Raw genomic sequence first — 18,598 nt, 5'->3', positions numbered from 1 at the left:
CAGCAAATACATAAGAAAATGTTCAACATCTCTAGCAAGTGGAGAAATGCAAATTAAAACCACACTGCAATTCTATTTCCCTCCAGTCAGAATGGCAATTATCAAGAATACTCAAACATTGCTGGTGGGACTGCAAATTGGTACAATCACTCTGGAAAGTATTATGGAGATTCCTCAGAAAACTTGGAAGGGAACCACCATTTGACCCAGCTATTCCACTCCTCATTCTATACCCAAAGAACTTAAAATCAGCATACCACAGGGACACAGCCACATCAATGTTTGTAGCAGCTCAATTCATAATAGCTAAGCTATGGAACCAACCTAGGTGCCCTTCAACAGATGAGTTGATAAAGAAAATGTGGTGTATATACACAATGAAATATTTCTCAGCCATAAAAAAGAATGAAAGTATGACATTTGCTGGTAAATGGATGGAACTTGAGACTATCATGCTAAGTGAAATAATTCAATCCCCCCCAAACCAAAGGGTGAATGTTGTCTCTGATATGCTTATGCTAACACACAATAAGAGGTGGAGGGAGGAATACAAGTTCTTTGGATTAGACAAAGGGGAATGAAGGGAAGGGGGTGATGGGAATAGGAAAGAGTAGAATGAGTCGGATATAACTTTCCTATGTTCATATATGAATACAAGACTGGTGTAACTGCACGTCATGTTCAACCAAAAGAATGGGAGCTTAATTAGAATAAGCCGTACTCCATATAGGTATAAACATGTCAAAATACATTCTATTGTAATATATATCTAAAAAGAACAGATGGAATTTTTAAAAGTTCAGCTTTTAGAGTTGCAGCAGAGAAGCTGGCCCCCTTGCCTGTGTCTCTTTGAGCTACATCCTGAGCAGCAGCCTCCAGTCTGCTCTGAGGGAATCATTTCCACTTAAAAGAAGTGATTACCTGCTATGTGATCCTGAGAAGGTACAGAAGGACCTGGAAGAGAAAAAGGGGAAAATAATGACATCTGGGGGAAATGTTCATTCTCATCTACAAGTTAGAGAAGCATAAAGCTTTTCCCAGAAATGTCAAGGACTTTAGTGTAAATCAAGAAGAGTTGGTGGCGCAAGTGAATGTCCTCCAGGGCCTGTGGCTGGTGAGAGTAGGCCACACTTTCTTGGTCAGGTCACATGCCTCCTGTCAAGAGATGGGGTCTAGTTTCCCTCCCTCGAACTGCCTGGGCTCTGGGACTGCTTTGACTAACAGAACATGGCAGAAGGGGTGGCGATGTGCCTTTAAGGGACTGGCGGCTTCTATTTCCTGTCTCAGAACACTGGCTTGCTCCTGTGGCCCCACACCATCTTTTTGTTTTTGGCACTGGGGATTGAATCTAGGGGTGCTTAACTACTGAGCCACATTTCCAGCCCGTGTGTGTGTCTGTCTGTGTGTGTGTGTGTATATACTTTTTTTTTGTTTTTTTTTAGAGATGGGGTCTCTGAGTTGCTCAGGGCCTCACTAAGTTGCTGAGGCTGGCTTTGAACTCGAGATCCTCCTGCCTCAGCCTCCTGAGCTGCTGGGATTACAAGCACTGTGCTATGGGACCCAGCATGACACCAACTTTTAAGACCTCTGACTGCCCTGCAGGAGGGCCCTGTGAGGAGCCCCTGAGACCACGTGGACAGGAGCCCATCCTTCCAGCGGCCCACATCCAGGCACACCAAGCCTGGGAGTCAGCCACCAGAGAACACCGTGGAGTGACCCTGCTTGACGCCCAGTGGAGCAGGACCCCCCACTGACCCCAGCCCACATTCCCCGCCCACAACCCATGACCCGTATCTAAATGGTGGCTGCTTCAGCCTCTAAGCTTTCAGGCAGCAACTGGCAACCAGACGGCTCCTCTCACTTGCCTTGTCCCCACTGTCCCTGCAATTTACCTGAATGAGAAAACTACAGACGAGCCTCATTTGAATACCAGGGCTCTCGCCCCTAACCGTGGCCCTCAAGCTTTAGACAGCCCTCCTTCTCACTCACAGCCCCCCACGAAGGGCTGGCCTTCCCCCAGAACACCCAGAGCACATCCAGGGCCCCTCCAGGCAGACGCAGGAGAGAAGCTTCTCCCAGGGCTTGTGGCTTCTCTGCAGCTGGGCGGGTGCATCCAGGTGCATCCAGGTGCGTCGAAGGGCAAGGGACGGCCTACAAACACCCAGTGCTGCCTCTTTTCAATCAAGTTATCTTGGGCAGGCTTTGGGATCTCCCTAATCCTCAACCCTAAGAATAAATAAAGTAATTTATCTGGAAACCCTTGCACCACACCTGTGTTGAACAGGTGCTTGGAAGTATTGTCACAATGAAAGGAAACACCAGTGTCACGTCGGAATTCACTGTGCGTGTGTTGGTCTGCTGTTTTCTAATTTCTGGTTTTATCACAGATGGATATCATTCAATCATTAAGTCATAAGAGCTGTGAAAGCAGGAAAAAGTCACACGATCCCCGAGAGCTTCAACTTTAGGGTCAGATTGGTCAGTGTCAAAATGTGGTTCTACCATTAACTTGCTGAGTGATCTTGAGAAAGTTACTCAACCTTTCTGTGTCTCACACTTCTCATCTGTAAAATAACATATAGTTCCTTTTTGCAGGAGTGCTTTGCTGATTTGCAATAATCTGATCAAAACATCCCCTATCTTGGCTCTAGTTTTGCCTGATCTTTGTGTATCCAGGGCCAATGCATGGTATGGAGACTAAGATGGGTGGTCAAGGGCACTGATTACCCACAGGCCTGCCCTGTGAACCTTGCTAATTCACTATGTCTCAGTTTATATTGAAAATGTAAATAATTGAAGTACCTACCTCAAGGGGTTATTTGGAGCATGATATGAGTTACAGATAATCCCTGAATTATGAGGTTTCAACTTACAGTGTTTAGACTTTCCAGCAGTGTGAAAACAGTACTCACTCAGTAGAGACTGTGCTTCAGATTGTGAATTTTGATCTTTCCCCAGACTAGCAGTCACCAGTGGGTACTGCCCTCTGCAGCAAGCTGCACTCCTAGTCCACCAGGCAGTCAGGGGAGTGCTCAGCCCTGTTGCTAAGCTCCGAGCTTGGCGGGTTAGGCTAGGAAGTGTCTCCTTCGACTGAGGATGTTTTCCAACTTGCAACGAGTTTATCGGGACTTAACCGCATCGTAAGTGGAGGAGCGTCTGTCTGTATGTGAAGGGCTCAGAACAACGCCTGGCCCTTAAGTATTTGCTGCTTTTATTATTATTGCTGTTTTTATTATTATTGGAAAGTTGCCTGAATCAGGAAAAAATATGGACATACCTGGAGGTGTGGGCGGAGGCAGGTCTGCTGAATCTGCTGCACAAAGAAAGGTAATAGGTCACCGTCTTGAATGAGTCCACAGCGTGGAGGAGGTGGGGTGACAAGGGTGTCCTTAGTGGATGGAGGAGGAAGGACCACGGCCTTTCAAGGAATATGAGCCCAGAATACTAGAGCTGTCCCCGGGCACCTTCAGCCCTCATGTGGCAAGGTCTTTGGCCGGAGGACTGGGGCTCAGAAGCTGGGTCAACTCTGCCTCATGGCGGCCAGGCTTGGATTAACTTGGTCACTGTCTCGGGGGCAGGGCACTGGAACCTGTACTGCACTGCCCAGGTGGGGCTGCTGCCCACTGTCACCTAAGACCTCCTCTGTGCGACCCTGGAGCCACCCACACAGGGGCATTGTCCGAGCCCAGTGCTGGCCTCAAGTGGTGCTCAAGGAATGGGCAGATGGAGGGATGGAAACTTCCATCCAGGAAGATAGCTTTAGAACGTCTTCAATCAACTACCAGAAGCGTTTTCTTGAGAGGGAGAGTTTGTACCTGAGCAGATGACACTGGCGTCCTCGTGGTGGTCACAGTTGTGCTCTGACCAGCCCAAGTGGGCGCACTGGCCCAGGTGGCGCTCCACTCCAGAGCACTGCAGATTGTCCAAGAAGATGTCTCCTGAGCCTGGGCCAAAGTAGGCCCCGCCAGGGCCAGAAATGGCCTGCCCACACTCCAGCTGACGGCACACGACCTTGGCTTCATTCAGGTCCCACAGGTCATCACACACAGTGCCCCAGGTCCCCTGATGGAGGACCTCCACGCGTCCTGAGCACCGTCCGGAGCCGCCCACCAGCCGCAGCCCTGGCCATTCCCCTGCAGACAGAAATGTGGTGTGCAAGTCCCCTCAAAGCTCTGCCTGGGGTCCAGCAGCACTAGGCCCAGAGATGGGCTGGGAGGGGCACCCCTAATCTCGAGCCTGGGGCTTTGTTCCTCACACGTCTCATGGGTTCCTGAGCTGCAGGCTGTGAGGTCTTTATTAAATTTCATTTCATTTCAACAGTATTTCCTGACTGTCTTCCCTGCAAGGTGGTGTGGTGCAGCCATAAACCTGAGGTAGGGTTTCTGCCCTCAAGGATCCCACAGTCTATTTACCAGTGAAGCACAGACCCCAGCACCATGCACTATTCCACCCTGTGACAGGCATCAAGGGAAAGAATGGGGTGCTATGAAGAGTGACAGAGAGGTGGTGGCTGGGAGGCACCTCCTAAAAAGTGAGAAGGAGCCAGTCAGGTGAAGAGCTGGGGAAGGTCCTCGGAGCCAGTGGGACTAGCACGTGTAGAAAGACCAAGAAGTGGCTTCACTTCTGCAGCTCTGAAGACAACTCACCTGGACTGTTCAACAGAGATTCTGCAGCATCTGTAGAGAGGAAAGATAAATACATCAGCATTTTGGGGGAATCCTGGCTTCAATAACTGAGGATGAAGCTTTAATTATATCCTTCTACCTGTTTATTAATGCAACATGAGAAAGTTAGACCCAGTAAAAAAACATAGTATTAGAAGAAACAGATTCATCTATAGACAAATGTAAGTTTCTGTGTGGCTTTGCTAGTGCTATGGGAAGATGACCAGGTGTGAAAGGTACATTTAGGATAAACTGACAAGCTGTTGCTTTTGTAGCAGATGAGTTTCGCTTTTGGGGTCCCTGGGGGCACCTCAGATGAGATACTCATCTTCTAGAACATTGAAATTTGGGGATAACTAAGTTAGAGGGTGCTCCACACAGTTAGATGCCACAAACAGGTGAATAAACAACACATAGGACAATGCTTTTAAATGTGTGCCTTAGGTTAAAAGTCACAGGGCGTGGGCTGGGCACACAGTGGAGCTTCTGCTCACACGGGCCGCTCCATGGAGCGAGCACTGATTCGAGTTGTGATTCTGATTCTTTCAAGTCACATTAGGGATTATGGCTGTATTTTGTCCCATTGCAGAGAGGGCTATTAATAGTCACTCCAGAGGTGACTAATTTGCTTCCTACTAAAGGTTTGCACATGAGTAAATACAGGGTTTTCAAAAAAAAACTGTCACAAAGAAACTAAAATCGGTTGCTTCAGTACACAGATTTCCTCTGTTACAATTGAGTGGGGACATGGCAGGAAGAGGCGTCAAATGTGCAGCCTCTTTGCCAGCCGCTATGCCAGGGCTTTGTCAAACACATCTCTGTTCCTGTTGGCAGTCCTGCAAGAAAGCAACTATTTTTTTTAATATTTATTTTTTTTAGTTGTAGTTGGACACAACAACACCTTTATTTCACTTGTTTATTTTTGTATGTGGTGCTGAGGATTGAACCCGGGTCTCACACGTGTGAGGCAAGCGCTCTACCGCTGAGCCACAACCTCAGCCCCCTCAAAAGCAACTAATTTTATAGATGAAGAAACAGAGGCTCAGAGGGTTTAAGGGCCACCCAAATACAGTCTGGGTGTTCACTCCAGCTCTGAGAGCCAGCTCGGCCTCCCCAGCTCCACTGCCTCCTGTGGCCTCTTTGATTGAGCTCCTTTTCAGAAGCCCTGGAAGGATCCCACAGCACACATGCTGTGTACTTTCAGCGAAGCACACTTTCCTTTGCTAATGCTCACCACCAAATGAGAAAATCAAAATGTTTGATTCTGGAGCCTGGTAGTTAAAACATTGTATAATTAGCCAAGTTGGAAGAGGAAGAGCAAAAATCAAATGCGGTGAGTTTTGAGGATCCTGTCTTTCTCCCTGACCAACTCTGAGTGCTGGCCGGTGGCGAGGTCTTGGAGCAGTCTGGTGCTGGCAGTGCCCATCTGAGAGAGAGAGGTTACCTGAGCAGATGACACTGGCATCTTCATGGTGGCCGCAGTTGTGCTCCAGCCAGCCCGAGTGGGCACACTGGCCCAGGTGACGCTCCACCCCGGCACATTGGAGGTTGTCCAGGAAGATGTCTCCTGAGCCTGGGCCAAAGTGGGCCTTCCCGAGGGCAGACATGGCCTGCCCACACTCCAGCTGGCGGCACACGACCTCGGCTTCATTCAGGTCCCACAGGTCATCGCACACTGTGCCCCAGGTCCCCTGGTGGAGGACCTCCACGCGTCCTGAGCAGCGTCCAGAGCCGCCCACCAGCCGCAGCTCTGCCCAGTTCCCTGCAGATGAAGACCCGCTGACTGCTGTCCTCTGGGAGTGGGGTGTCCTTCCATGACACCGTTGAGCTCCGCCCCTCACACCCCCATTAGAGACAGAGAACCTGGGAGCCGACAACTGGAGTTTGATTAGTCATGGGACTGCCAACAACTTTTAGCTTTAAAAAAATCCGTTAACTATTTTGCCAGAGGTGTGTGCCAATCGGTTTTGGGTAAATGCAGAAAAACATTACAAATAGTTTGCATGAGGATTTGTGATTTTGTGAAGCACTTTCATGTGCGGTGTTCACCTTTATAATAACTCCAGGTGACACTACAAGGGTACCGATGCACCTCAGGGATACAATGAGGAAGCTGGACGTTGGAGAATCCATAAGCAGCAGACCTATACTGAGGTCCCCGCCTCCAGGGTTCACCTTGGTTTCTCTGCCCCTCTATCTGCTGCCTCTGGATTGGCTCTGGCACTCCACTCACTCCAGAAAAGCCCATTTGTGGTGCCAACACGAGGCTGACCTTGATCAGGACTGGCACCAGGACAAAAAGACAATCCTGCTGGAAGGTATTTGCAAACTTGATCAGGCTTTGAGGACACCGAGCCCCCGACCCCGAAACAAAAAAGAAAGAAAGAAAGAAAGAAAAGGAATCTGCTCATGGTGGGGTGCCAGAGCCAGATCTGAAAGTCTGGAATGGCCCTGCAGCCTGCGCAGAGCCAACTGGCTCATTTGCAGGTGGATGAACTGTGTGCAGTTGGCTTCGTTTCCCTACATGGAGCAGACACAGAAGCACAGACCAACGCAGACTCTGAGAGGAGGGGACACGGTCAGGGGAGGGGGAGTGCTAGGCTTACCTGGTCTTGCCGTTCCAGACTTGGGTATTGATGTGGGGATGGCTGTGGATACAAGGAGACGCCCTTGAATTAAAAAGGAGGACTGGGGCAAGTCAAGAGGTGACATTCTGAGAGCAGTTATGTGCCCAGCTTCTGGCTGATTCTTTCTCTGCCTTCTGTAATGACCTTCCAAATCACTCATTTCTCATGGGTCCTATTTCTCATCTGCATTTGGGCCAATTGAAACAGTATTCCCTTCTACCCAGTTGCTGAAAATGTACAATACTTCAAGTGGGCCATTCTGTGCTAAAATACCAACATTCACACCCAGTGTCCTTCTGGGGAAAACTGCTGTCCTTCTTGCTTGCTTCTGCTTGGTCAACTTTCCCTCGACATGGAGTATCTAATTAGGTGTGTTTCAACATCTTTGATAGAAACAAGAGACTAGGAAATCAAATAGACAATTATCTTTATATAGGAACCTGATTACTGATAGGCACAACTTGTGAAGAGGCAGACACCATGCAGACAGAATCTCTCCACCACCGGAGGTTTATACATGGAATTGGAAAACATGTTTGTAAAAGCCCTGGGAGGGAGGATGAGCAAGAAATACAAAGTAGGCCTGTAGATTAGTAACAAAACAAAGAAGGACTCACTGATCAGATGTGGGGTCTGTAACACAGCCTCTGCAAATACAAGAGACATCATCAGGGCTGCTTGATGCCGATCATGGTGATTTCCCCTGATCCACTTTGTGCTGCAGAACATCTCCTCTGCTCTACGGCGTGTTTCCCCAGGAGGTTCCTGAGTCACCCTGGCACTTGCGAGAGCCACTGGAGACTGTTCTGAGCCCCATCTTGGACAAGGCAGACGTGAGGCACTTGCAGTTCTATTGGCTTTGCCTGTTTCCTCTTGGCAGTAAGTAGTGCAGGACCTCAGATAATTACGGAACCCCGGAAACCTTGGTTCCCCCAAATGTAGAAGGGGATGAACCATGGTTTATGTAAGGGTAACACGTGGTAGGAAATTTGAAATGTGCTGCATAAATATAATAGACAAAAAGCACTAGCTATTACTTTGACTATTTGGATCTTTATTGTTACTGATTTGTTTTGCTGACTGGACTGGGCTGTGCTTCAGGAGAAACCCTTGGCTTGGCTTCTGCCCGCCTTCCCGCACACCTCGAACGCTCCGTCCCTGGGTGCACGCTGTTCTCTCTCCTCGCTTGCCTCTCCCCACTTCCCTGCTCGCAGCCTTGCCAGTTTCAAAGCCGAATCCAAAGGAGCCTGGTTCCCTGGTTTTCATCACTATGCATAGCCTCTGCCTGTGCTGCTCTTGTTCCCAATATCTTTCTCCAAGATGCATGCATGTGTCGATTTAGTATGTTCTAGTACGTTCTCTCTGTTCTACGGGTTTGCCTTGGTCCAGGGTATTCTATCTGTCCAGCTACATCATGTGTATTTGTCTTACTTCCTTGAGGTCGTTTTCAGATTTCTTTAGGCTGAGATCACATCTTCTGCAGGTCCTAAAATGCCCACCTCAAACCAGATTCAGAGTAACATCGGAAATGACTTCCCAAGGACCTGACGGTGGGAACGCGCCCAGGACAGAGCAGCCAGCCGCTGCATCCGGGATGTGCCGTCACTCTGCTGAGCGCACTGCGCGTCATGACATGCGTAGCTCGCAACAGCCCTCACTCAGGAGTAAGGTCCTCCTACTTTCCCCAAACAGAGCAGGAGTGCCGAGCCATCTGCCCAAAGTCACAGAGCAAGTGACGGTCCCCAGGCAGTCAGTCCAGAGCTGTGGCTCCAGGCCACCATTCTTACCTTTGTTTGCAGAATAATAATAAGCAGTGAAGTGTTTGCCTATGTTGTTGGAGCTTCGGAAGTACACAAGGGTCACCGAGCTGGAGGAGGACGTGTAGGTGAGGTGGGAGCCAGAGCAGCTCCTCCCCAAGGACTTTGCTGAAGCTGGGGGACCGTCCAGGATCTCCACATATTCATTGGTGCAGTCGAGGCTGGGGAGAGAAACAGCCACGGGGTGTCTCAGTCTCCTCCTCAGAAGGTCTGGAAGGTGGGATATGAGACAAGCCTTGTGTGTGGCTACAGAGGCCGGGGACAAGTTCAAAGTCGTGTAGAGACGGAATGGGTCTTTTTAGGCTGCTTCTTCTCCCTGGTGCCACTACCTGTAGGGAAGGGGATTGTAGCTGGGAGAGAAGGAGGAGCTGGCTCTAGATTACCCTGCTCAGGTCTGGGACAGCTGAGGCTGTGGGACCTCCCAGCTGGGAAGGGCAGGCCAAGGCTATCCAAGGTCATCCCACCACACAGCCACCTGGGGAGGGAGGGCCCAAGGTGCACAGGCTGCTCAGCTCCATGTGGGCCCGCAGTGGGAGCAGCTCCAGTTCCCAACAACCCATTTACAAACTTCTGGCAGCCAACCTGCTTAGAGAGAAGCAGGCCACAGTTCTACCCAGCTTGCTGTCTGGAAATCATCTGATCTTTTCCAAAGCTGTTCTCTGTGAACTTCAGTCCAACTACCACCAGAGACCATTTCCAGGTCACCACCCGAGAGCCATCATTTCAAGCCATCCTTCCATTAGGCAAAATCCAGGAGTAATAAGTAATTTACATTGTTCCTAGGCTTCATTTCCATGGGGCATTCATCTATGAAGGACATCAATCTTGCATATTTATGATTTTAAAACCTAAAATTTCCTGACTTAATAGGTGTAAGGTTTTCCTAGACTGCCTCTTTAGCCAGTTGGTTAGACACATACTCTGTCTTTCTTCTGTCTTTCTGTCTATCCCTACATCCCTTTCTCTCTCTCTCTCACACACACACACACACACACACACACACACACACACACACACACAATCTATCCAAAGCTCATAGATGATTTTTATTTTAATTAAAGATTCATGGAAATATACAAAAATCAGTCATATTTCTACATATGAGCAAATGCCTGGAAACCCAAACTGAAAGCAGTATTGTTTACAATTGCTCCAACAACAACAAGAAAGATAGAAATGCCTAAATATGATCTAACAAGACTCATAAAAGATCTGCCTAAGCAAACAAACAAACCAACAACCCCAGCTAACATTAAAAAAAAATACCAGATGCTCCCTAGGATGTGGAGAAACAAGATCTCAGGTGTTGCTGGTGACATGTGACATGGAAGTTACTCTAGAAAATAGTTTAATGTGTTCTAAGAATTTAAACATGTACACACTACACAGTCCAGCAATCACATTCTTGGGCATTAGTTATTTCCTCTAAAAATAACTAATGTTTTCACAAAAACCTGCATGTGAATGTCCATAGAAGCTTTCTGTGTAATACCTAAAGATGGAAACAACAAAGATGTTCTTCAAGGAAGAGAGGATTAAAGAAACCTGGATGCATCTTCAGGAACTCTTCAGGGAACTGTGCTGAATGGAAAAGCCAACCCGAGTGCTACTGTAGGCTTCCATCATATAACATCCTCAACGTGACCTACTGTAGAGGTGACAGATTGTTTTCAGGGGGCAGGAAGAGGGGCAGTTTGTGAATGCAAAGGGTGAAAAGATGGTTCCCTTGTGGTAACAGAGCAGTTTTATATCTGGAATATGGTGCTAGTTATGTGACATGGGATAAAAATGCATGCAACTACACACAGACACACAGACACACACACACACACACACACACACACACACTCACAAGTACATGTAAGATTAGTGGGAATTGAATGAGATCTATAGTCCAGCACACAGTATCACAACCAACACCAACTTCCTGGCTTCGACATTGTTCTACAGTCGTGCACGTGACGCCACCATGGGGGGAAGTTTGGTGAGGGGTCTGCAGGAGTCAGCATTACTTTCCTATGCATCTGTGGCTATTTCAAAAGAAAAAAAATGCACAAAGGACACTTTTGTTTAAAATATCCATTAAGGAAAAAGGTAATTGGGATTTTTAAACTGCACAGTGAACTGAGGTAATGCACTGGGCACTCACTCGAGACACGGAAATGCCAGCCGTATACGGTGAGACGTGTTTGCCGTGATCTCCCACGTGCAGGTTATGTTGTCGTGCATTTCATACTTTGGAGGATTTCTAATGCTTCCAGATGAGTGACTAACAATGCCACCACACTGAGAATTTTCTAAATAAAGAGAGAGATTTTAGAATTTCCAAGGTCATCCCACCACACAGCCACCTGGGGAGGGAGGGCCCAAGGTGCACAGGCTGCTCGGCTCATTGTTCAGTCAAGAAATTTTCTAATTCACACTCTCCCACACACTTTCCCAAAAAAGCTTTCATGGGTTATCATTTTGTGGTGTCTTAGGATAGAGTAGAGGTATAAACCAGTCTAAAAAGGCTTGCAAACTTGGGAAACTAGAGCATGAATGTGTCTGAAGCTAGAAACATCTTTTCTCTCTTTTGGGAATCCTACCATGGACATGGGCTTGCTGGAAAGAGCTGGTGTCCTACATTGGCCCAACCCTTCCCCTTGGTTACTCCCTAGTCCTGGGCTATAACTTTGAATTTTGTCAGCCCACCTGTGGTTATGAGTAAAGTTCTCCTTCAGTTTGGTCAATTAAGGCCAAGGCAATGTAGACTCTCGGTGGATCCGATGATGGCAGGACCCCATTACTGTCAGCCGTAATTTCTTAAAATTACATTCTTAAAAATCTATTATTTAATAAAAGAAGTTGCCCTGAGTTATCCACCCCTGCAATAGCCCTAATGCCGATATCATTTTCTGTCCCCCTGTTCACCCATCTGTTTGGTTCTTCGTCTGCTTGTCTTATTTATCTGGCCATCCAACGTTCCATTCAAAATTAAAGGTGACTCCGTGAGGATGGAAACAGCTGGCTTTTCTCCTTCAGATTATCTGGACCTACACTCATCTAATTGTGCCCTGGTCATCTAATTGTGGCTCTTCTCTAGAAGGACCACCCACTTCTCCAACATTAGTATTTTAACTCTTTATCCCAAAGTAGTGCTAAGTACAGTGGAGCTTCTGGAACCCAAAACACAGGCAAAACGGAGGGGGGGGGAGAATGGCAGATGAGAAAGAAAGTATAGAAAAGGAGGACAGAGGTTTTTCGGAGAAAGGGAAAGGGTGGAGAAGAAAACTGCCCGTCATGGTGGACACTCTCTAAAAGCATGGCCCTGGGCAGCACCCTGGTGGCATCACTATGGTAACAGCTGCAGGTTTTCCCTCCATTCATGGCGGGCTTGCTGGAAGGCCGGCCATCAGGGCTGGCATCACTTGGTTGTTTGGATTTCCTTCTTTGACTGATGAGAAATGGAGTGAACCCTCATTCCACTGGCCATCATTATTAGGTTCTTCTCTTAGAACACAGGTTCAGAAGTGGCACCTGGATAGTATCTGGGCACATTTTCCTTGAAGAATCATTTCAAAGATTGAGCTATAAGACATTGAACAGAGCTCAGGGACACACGTTCTCACCTGTAGCCACTGTCTCTGCCAGCGTAGCCAACTGGTGACCTGTGAAACACAAAAAGGACACGTGAACCAGCATCTGGAACTGATATCCACACACTGTCTGCACATGAAAATCCTGAGGAGCTGTAACACACCTACTGTCTCTGCTCCTCCCAGAACCACTGAACGAGTCTCTGGGGGAGGCCTGAGTGTGCACCTTTAATGTGCAAGCGGTAAGAGGCACTGATCTGAATTCTTCCCAGACTTTGATGTATAATTCTTTCCTCAAACGTGAAAATGAGGTGTTTTATAATAGAAGGATTTGGGAAAACTAAAGACTTAAAATACTGGCCCCTAGGCCTCTTCTGGTGACCCAAAGGCTGGGAGTTATGAACTTATGCTGTGGGAAGAGGAAGGAGCACAGTGCTTCTCAGAGGTGCTGAGTCAGGACCCAAAGAAAGTGTGGGCTCTCCTCGAGGTCCCCAATATCTCCCCACCAGAAACACTCAGCTCAACACCTCCCTGGATTCTCTTCCTGGATCACTTTATTTCCACCTGGTAGAGTTGACTACACAGGAGGGGTGTGAATGCTTACCAGACCTTATCAAACCATGTTCACATAACTCTGACTGAGAGGTGACTGCCAGTAGAAGAACCCTGGGTGAGGAACAGAGAATGGGCATGGGAAACTAGGTGTCGAGGCTGAGAGTGTGTGGGGAGCCAACAGCAGGGGCTCTGGGGTGGGGGCAGAGATGCACCAGGAACAAGGCAGAGGCAAGAGGGGTGGAACTGAGATTGGCTCAGCTTGGCTTTCCCCAGATGGGTCCCAGTGGCCATTCACCCCTGGGCAGGAAGTATCCTTAGCCATCACCCATATCCTCACCACCTCCCACCCAATTATAGCTATTGCATCTATGTAAAACCTCAGAACAGAAGCACCCACGGTGCTCTTCAGAAGTCGGAGATATTGAGAAATCCATCTCCTGAATGTGAAATTCATGGTGAGTAAACAGAGAGGTAGCCAGTGAGGCGCAGCTAGGTGACTGCTGAGGTATATCCATCTCTCCCCTGGACAGTCAGGTCCTTCCACATCTCTCAACCCCCTCCACAGGCTTAGAGGACAAGACATCCAGTTTCCAGCGGAACCTGTTCTCCAAGGTGCTGATGAGCTGCCCACTTGAACAGCACCCTCCTTACCTGGTGGTGAGACAGTTGAGTGTTCAGCATCTGCAGGCAGGGGAGAGGACAACATCTGCCGTGAGCGAATGACACGGATTCAAGTCCAACTGTATAAAGCACGCTCTTGGAAAGAGCTAGGCTGGGCCCCATCTGGAGGGGCTCAGGGTTACCTGAACAGATCACGCTGGCATCTTCCTGGTGACCACAGTTGTGGGAGAACCAGCCGGCATGGGAACATTCCCCAAGGTGCCGCTCATGTCCTCCACAGTGCACATCGTCAAGGAGGATCTTCCCAGAACCTTCCCCAAAGTGGGCCTCGCCCGGGGCTGAGATGGCCCGGCCACACTCGAGCTGCCTGCAGACGATGTTTGCTTCTGAAAGGTCCCAGAGGTCATCGCACACTGTCCCCCAGACTCCTTGGTAGAAAACCTCCACACGGCCAGCACACCTCTCAGGGGAGCCTACCAGCCGCACAGGTGCCCAGCCTCCTGGGGAAGGACAAAGGCTCAAGTAGTGAGAGCTGCCCCCAGCTCACTGGTGACTGGACTATTGTCTACATGACAGACTCTTGGTCCTGATCTTCCTTGGGCTGCTCTGAGTGAGTCCATGCCACTCACCAGACACGTGGGCTCCAGCCTGTGACATCCCTTATCTGCACCCTACTTTAGGACCACTTGCCTATGGGGATTATTTCTAGAAGTGGGTCCAGTTCTTCTCTTCCCTGTATCCTCACTCTTTACAATGTGCCGCGTGACCTCTCCCATTTGGAATTTGGGCTCTTTCTTCCCTCCTTGACACTGGGCTGGGGGCCTTTGGCTCACCTTGGCCAAGGGAGCATGGATAAGTGCCCTTGTGCTTTGAGGGCATGAGAGGCCTCCCAGGCTGCAGCTCACCCTCTGGGCACTTGGGAGCATCATGTGAATAAGCTTGAGCTGAGTGATGAAGGACATGCAACTTTGTCACCTCTGTCACTTCAGGTGACAACTATAGAATTCCCAGACATGTGAAGGAGGCCATCCTGGGACAGATAGTCTTTGACCACAGATGCATGAGCAAATCTAGCCAAGTCATCTGAACCTATCCTGCATCCACAGACTGCCCACCTGACTACTTGTGAGCAATTATCAATGGAGGTTGTTTTAAGCCACAGTGTTCTGGGATGGTTTCACATGGCAATAGATAACTTACACACATCTTTGTCCATATTCTCTTTTTGGATAACCTGCACCTTCCATAGTCAGGATGAGACAGGGCCAAAGCCATAATCCCCAGGGGAAGTCTGCCTGATCTGATGTGGAGTGCACATCTGACCCCAGGGAAACCAGTGCAGGTGCTGGATTGTGCAGGGTCTCTGTGCTGGGTATCTGGAATTGGGAAGAGAGCTGGAGGACTCAGGGGATGACGCTTCCCTTGGGGGCAACCATGATAGTCATACGTGAGCAGATAAGTGAACAGAGAAACTGCTCAAAATGACTCACGAGGGGACAGAGGAAGAAGGGAGGTCCAGAGAGTGGGGGGATGACTCTATGGTTTGTACCCCCTGGGCTGGGCTCTCCAAGACCCATCTATATCCCACCATGTACTCCCTTCAATTAATCTTTCTTGAATGAGGATTTGTACCATGAAACCAAATGCTCATCCATTAGCAAATGCCCCCCATTTCCGTTTACTTGGCTTAAAGTACCCATTCCTGCCCACTGAAATCCCCCCGTCCTTCGGATTCCATCCCCAGTGGCTCCATTTGATGATCACCCAGACCGGGACTGACATTTTTGATTCTCAGCCACTTGCTGTGGCTCTCCTAGGACTGGCCACACTGTCATGTGTAGAGCCAACAATGCACACATGTTCTCTCCCTGAGCAGGTGATAACCAGGAGGTTGAGTGGACAGAGACGTGGATGTCGGGTCAGCTCAGCATCCCTGACTAGCTCTGTGGCCTTGAGGAGAAGGGGAATTACAAGCTGTCATGAGGCGGAAGAGAGGAAGCGCACTTGGAAGAGGGCTTGACAAGGCTTGTTCTTGCTTGGTAGGTGGCTGGGGATGCCGAGAGGGGTCCAGATCTCACATGTCTGGGGTGAGATGGGTGTGAAAACAGTGGGTGTGGTCATGAGTGTTGTAGAAGTGTGTGCAGAAAGCACTCCCCAGGGGTCACAGAACAGTACCAGCCATGCTCTGAGGATGCAGGAGGAGTATGGCAGGGTCTCTCACAGACCACCTCCCTCCACATGTTAGTTGAGCTATAGTTTTCTGTGTACAAGACTTGTCTCCTTACTAAATGACATGCTCCCGGAGAACAGAGACTGTGGGAGTCACTCACACATTATCCAAAGCAGGACCTGGTTCAGTGCATGGTGGGCACGCAGGGTGGAAAGTCAATAAACGAATGAGGGGGGAAAAGATGGAATGTGAATTCAAAGACTTGAAAGTCACAAAACCATCCATGGCGCCGTTGCCATCTTCTCAAGGCCATGGTCAGTAGGCCCGCTGGGCACTATCTCACCCAGAATACTTTCAGTCCAGGACGGTGGTGGTGGCTCTTCTCAGTCCTCCCAAATCTTTTGGCAGTACCAACAGATCAAGGGAGTAATCAGGTTGAATATTTCACTCCTGTCTTATCTAGCCTCAGGCTGAACCTAGCTTATAAAAATCCAACGCCCAACTCAATCTGAATTCCCCTAAATATTACCTGTCCCTGACCACATTAAAAACAAACAAAAAGATCTCAGAGGGCCTGAGCCTCCTCCCTTGTCAGTGACTGTGTGGTTATTGGCTGCTCTAAGTCCTGCTCCATGGCCCATGGGTACTCCGTCTGGGACTTTCCTGTATAGCACAGTCCCACTGCCCTCTCACCCTCCAGGCCCCGCATGAGGTACCGCGTCCTGCCTGACCCTCAGGTCTGGATGGTGACCCTCTCCAGGCACCCCAACACCCTATCACAGCGTTCACGACTCCATGGTACCACCCCACCCCCTCAGCCCACACCAGGGTCTCCTTCGTTCAAAGCTCTCCAGGTCCCCAGTGACATGCGTCCACTCATCCCTTCATTGTCAAAGGAGCAGAGTTGTCCAAAAGCCGCAACACAGAACGACACAGCCCTACCTGCCAGTGTAGAGGAAGGTGGGTGCTGAGTTGCTGGCATCCCTGAAGAGGTGGGCAGCAGGTTCTCATGGGCTAGGGACGGGGAAGGAAGGACAGTCGTGAGAGCAGGTTGCACCACGGGAGAAGAGACGGTTTCTCCAAGGGGGTGCCTGCCTCCTGCCGGGACTCAGTAGGAAAAAAGATGCCACAGGGTTCCAAGGCCAGGGACCCCATAGACCCAAGGTCTCTCCTGAGGGTAGGCCAGGGCACTGCTGCTTGTTGGCCACACGGCTGCTGAGAGAGCAAACTCATGGGAACTGTTCCCACGTGACCTGCGGTAGGAGAGGCCATCAGCTGTCCACATCTCCCTTTGCTGCCTTCTGCCCACGTCTGCTGCTCTCTGACCTCCCTGAAGGAGGCAAGGATGGTCAGTCACACAGCAGACCTGTCAGGGAAGGGGGTCAGCTCTGAAATGGCACCTGGAAATCTGACTGAGTGTCTTTACCATGGAGGTCACACACCATCACCACAATTCACCGTGAGGAAGCCCTGTGTCCCATGGAGAGAGGCTGCTTGGGACTGATTGGGGGCAACCTGTGGAGCTGATAGTTTGCAGAGAAGCTACTGCAGGAGCAAGTGGGAGAGAACCAGGAAAGACTGGGAAGCGCAGTGAGGTAGAGAGCCAGCTAGAGGGACAGATGGCCTTGGGAAGGTCAGTAGGCTTAGAATGGGGAGGGCCTTGGGCATCAGCTGACAAATTTGGCCTGTCACCCAGAGGTCACAAACTGTAAGGTCTGTGGGCCCATACAGATAAGTATGAGGTCCGAGTAAAGGGACCAGGTGAATGGAGAGTGGTTCTGGGTCCAGAGGGGCAGCCGTCTCGGATCTGGCCAGTTGGTGTAATAAAGAACTTGCTATTTTGTGCCTTCTCTACTTTCATTTCTTTCACTAGATTAAGAATTTTTATTGTTGTTGTGATGAATATTGTGATTTTTAGATTCAAGTTTAGCCTGAATTTTCAAACTAGACAGCCCACTTCTGGGCCTGGATCAGTCTGCAAGCTGGACTTGGCCCTCTGGGCAGTCAAGGGGCTGGTTAGACTGATGCCAAACATGGACGAAACATAGGCAGCTTTGGTGATCTACCTAGATCTGCTGTATTCCTGGACTGAACTGTGGCATGTGTGTGTCTGTGTGTGTGTGTGGGGGGAGGTGAGTGTGTGTGTGTGCATGTGTGTGGGGGGAGTGCAGGAGGGGAGGACTGGAGGGGGAGCTAGGAGTCCCTTCCAATGCTGACAGTCAGCCCCTCACCTGCACCCTCCAGGTGCCCACAGTTGTGCCCACCCTGGCCCCTGTGCCATGCTGCCCTAGGTGGCTCTTGTTGTCCACATCCTGCATGCCATCCTGCTGGATCTTCCCAGAGCCTGCCCCAAAGTGGGCCCCCATGGGAGCTGCCCCCACCTGGCCACACTGCAGCTGGTGGCACATGACAGTGGCCTCAGCCAGGTCCTAGAGGTCACCACACACTGTCCCCCACGTGCCCTGAATGAGGCTTCCATGAAGCCCGAGCCCCTCCTGGGGCAGGGAGCACAAAGAGGAGGGACACTGGGTGTCATGCCTCCAGTCTCTGGAAGGTTTTTTTCCTT

The 18,598-nt window shown here is 49.6% G+C and overlaps 1 protein-coding gene across 1 annotated transcript in view; it reads right to left on the bottom strand.

Moving 5' to 3' along the window:
* LOC308634442 (scavenger receptor cysteine-rich domain-containing protein DMBT1) overlaps nucleotides 1-18,398 on the bottom strand; it is a gene marked incomplete at both ends in the record, with an annotated part of 62,084 nt that extends 43,686 nt beyond the window's left edge. The window contains 10 exons of the mRNA XM_081268259.1: nucleotides 3,783-4,133; nucleotides 4,647-4,676; nucleotides 6,109-6,426; nucleotides 9,079-9,269; nucleotides 12,720-12,758; nucleotides 12,855-12,912; nucleotides 14,045-14,362; nucleotides 16,975-17,046; nucleotides 17,281-17,362; nucleotides 18,264-18,398. Of these exons, the coding sequence (XP_081124385.1) occupies nucleotides 3,783-4,133; nucleotides 4,647-4,676; nucleotides 6,109-6,426; nucleotides 9,079-9,269; nucleotides 12,720-12,758; nucleotides 12,855-12,912; nucleotides 14,045-14,362; nucleotides 16,975-17,046; nucleotides 17,281-17,362; nucleotides 18,264-18,398 (1,594 nt within the window). The remainder of the gene's footprint in view (nucleotides 1-3,782; nucleotides 4,134-4,646; nucleotides 4,677-6,108; nucleotides 6,427-9,078; nucleotides 9,270-12,719; nucleotides 12,759-12,854; nucleotides 12,913-14,044; nucleotides 14,363-16,974; nucleotides 17,047-17,280; nucleotides 17,363-18,263) is intronic.
* Nucleotides 18,399-18,598: the final 200 nt, after the last annotated feature.

Source organism: Spermophilus citellus (genome assembly GCF_964194105.1).
Source record: "Spermophilus citellus genome assembly, chromosome: 15".
Taxonomy (NCBI): domain Eukaryota; kingdom Metazoa; phylum Chordata; class Mammalia; order Rodentia; family Sciuridae; genus Spermophilus; species Spermophilus citellus.
This window is presented reverse-complemented; position numbering and strand designations above follow the sequence as displayed.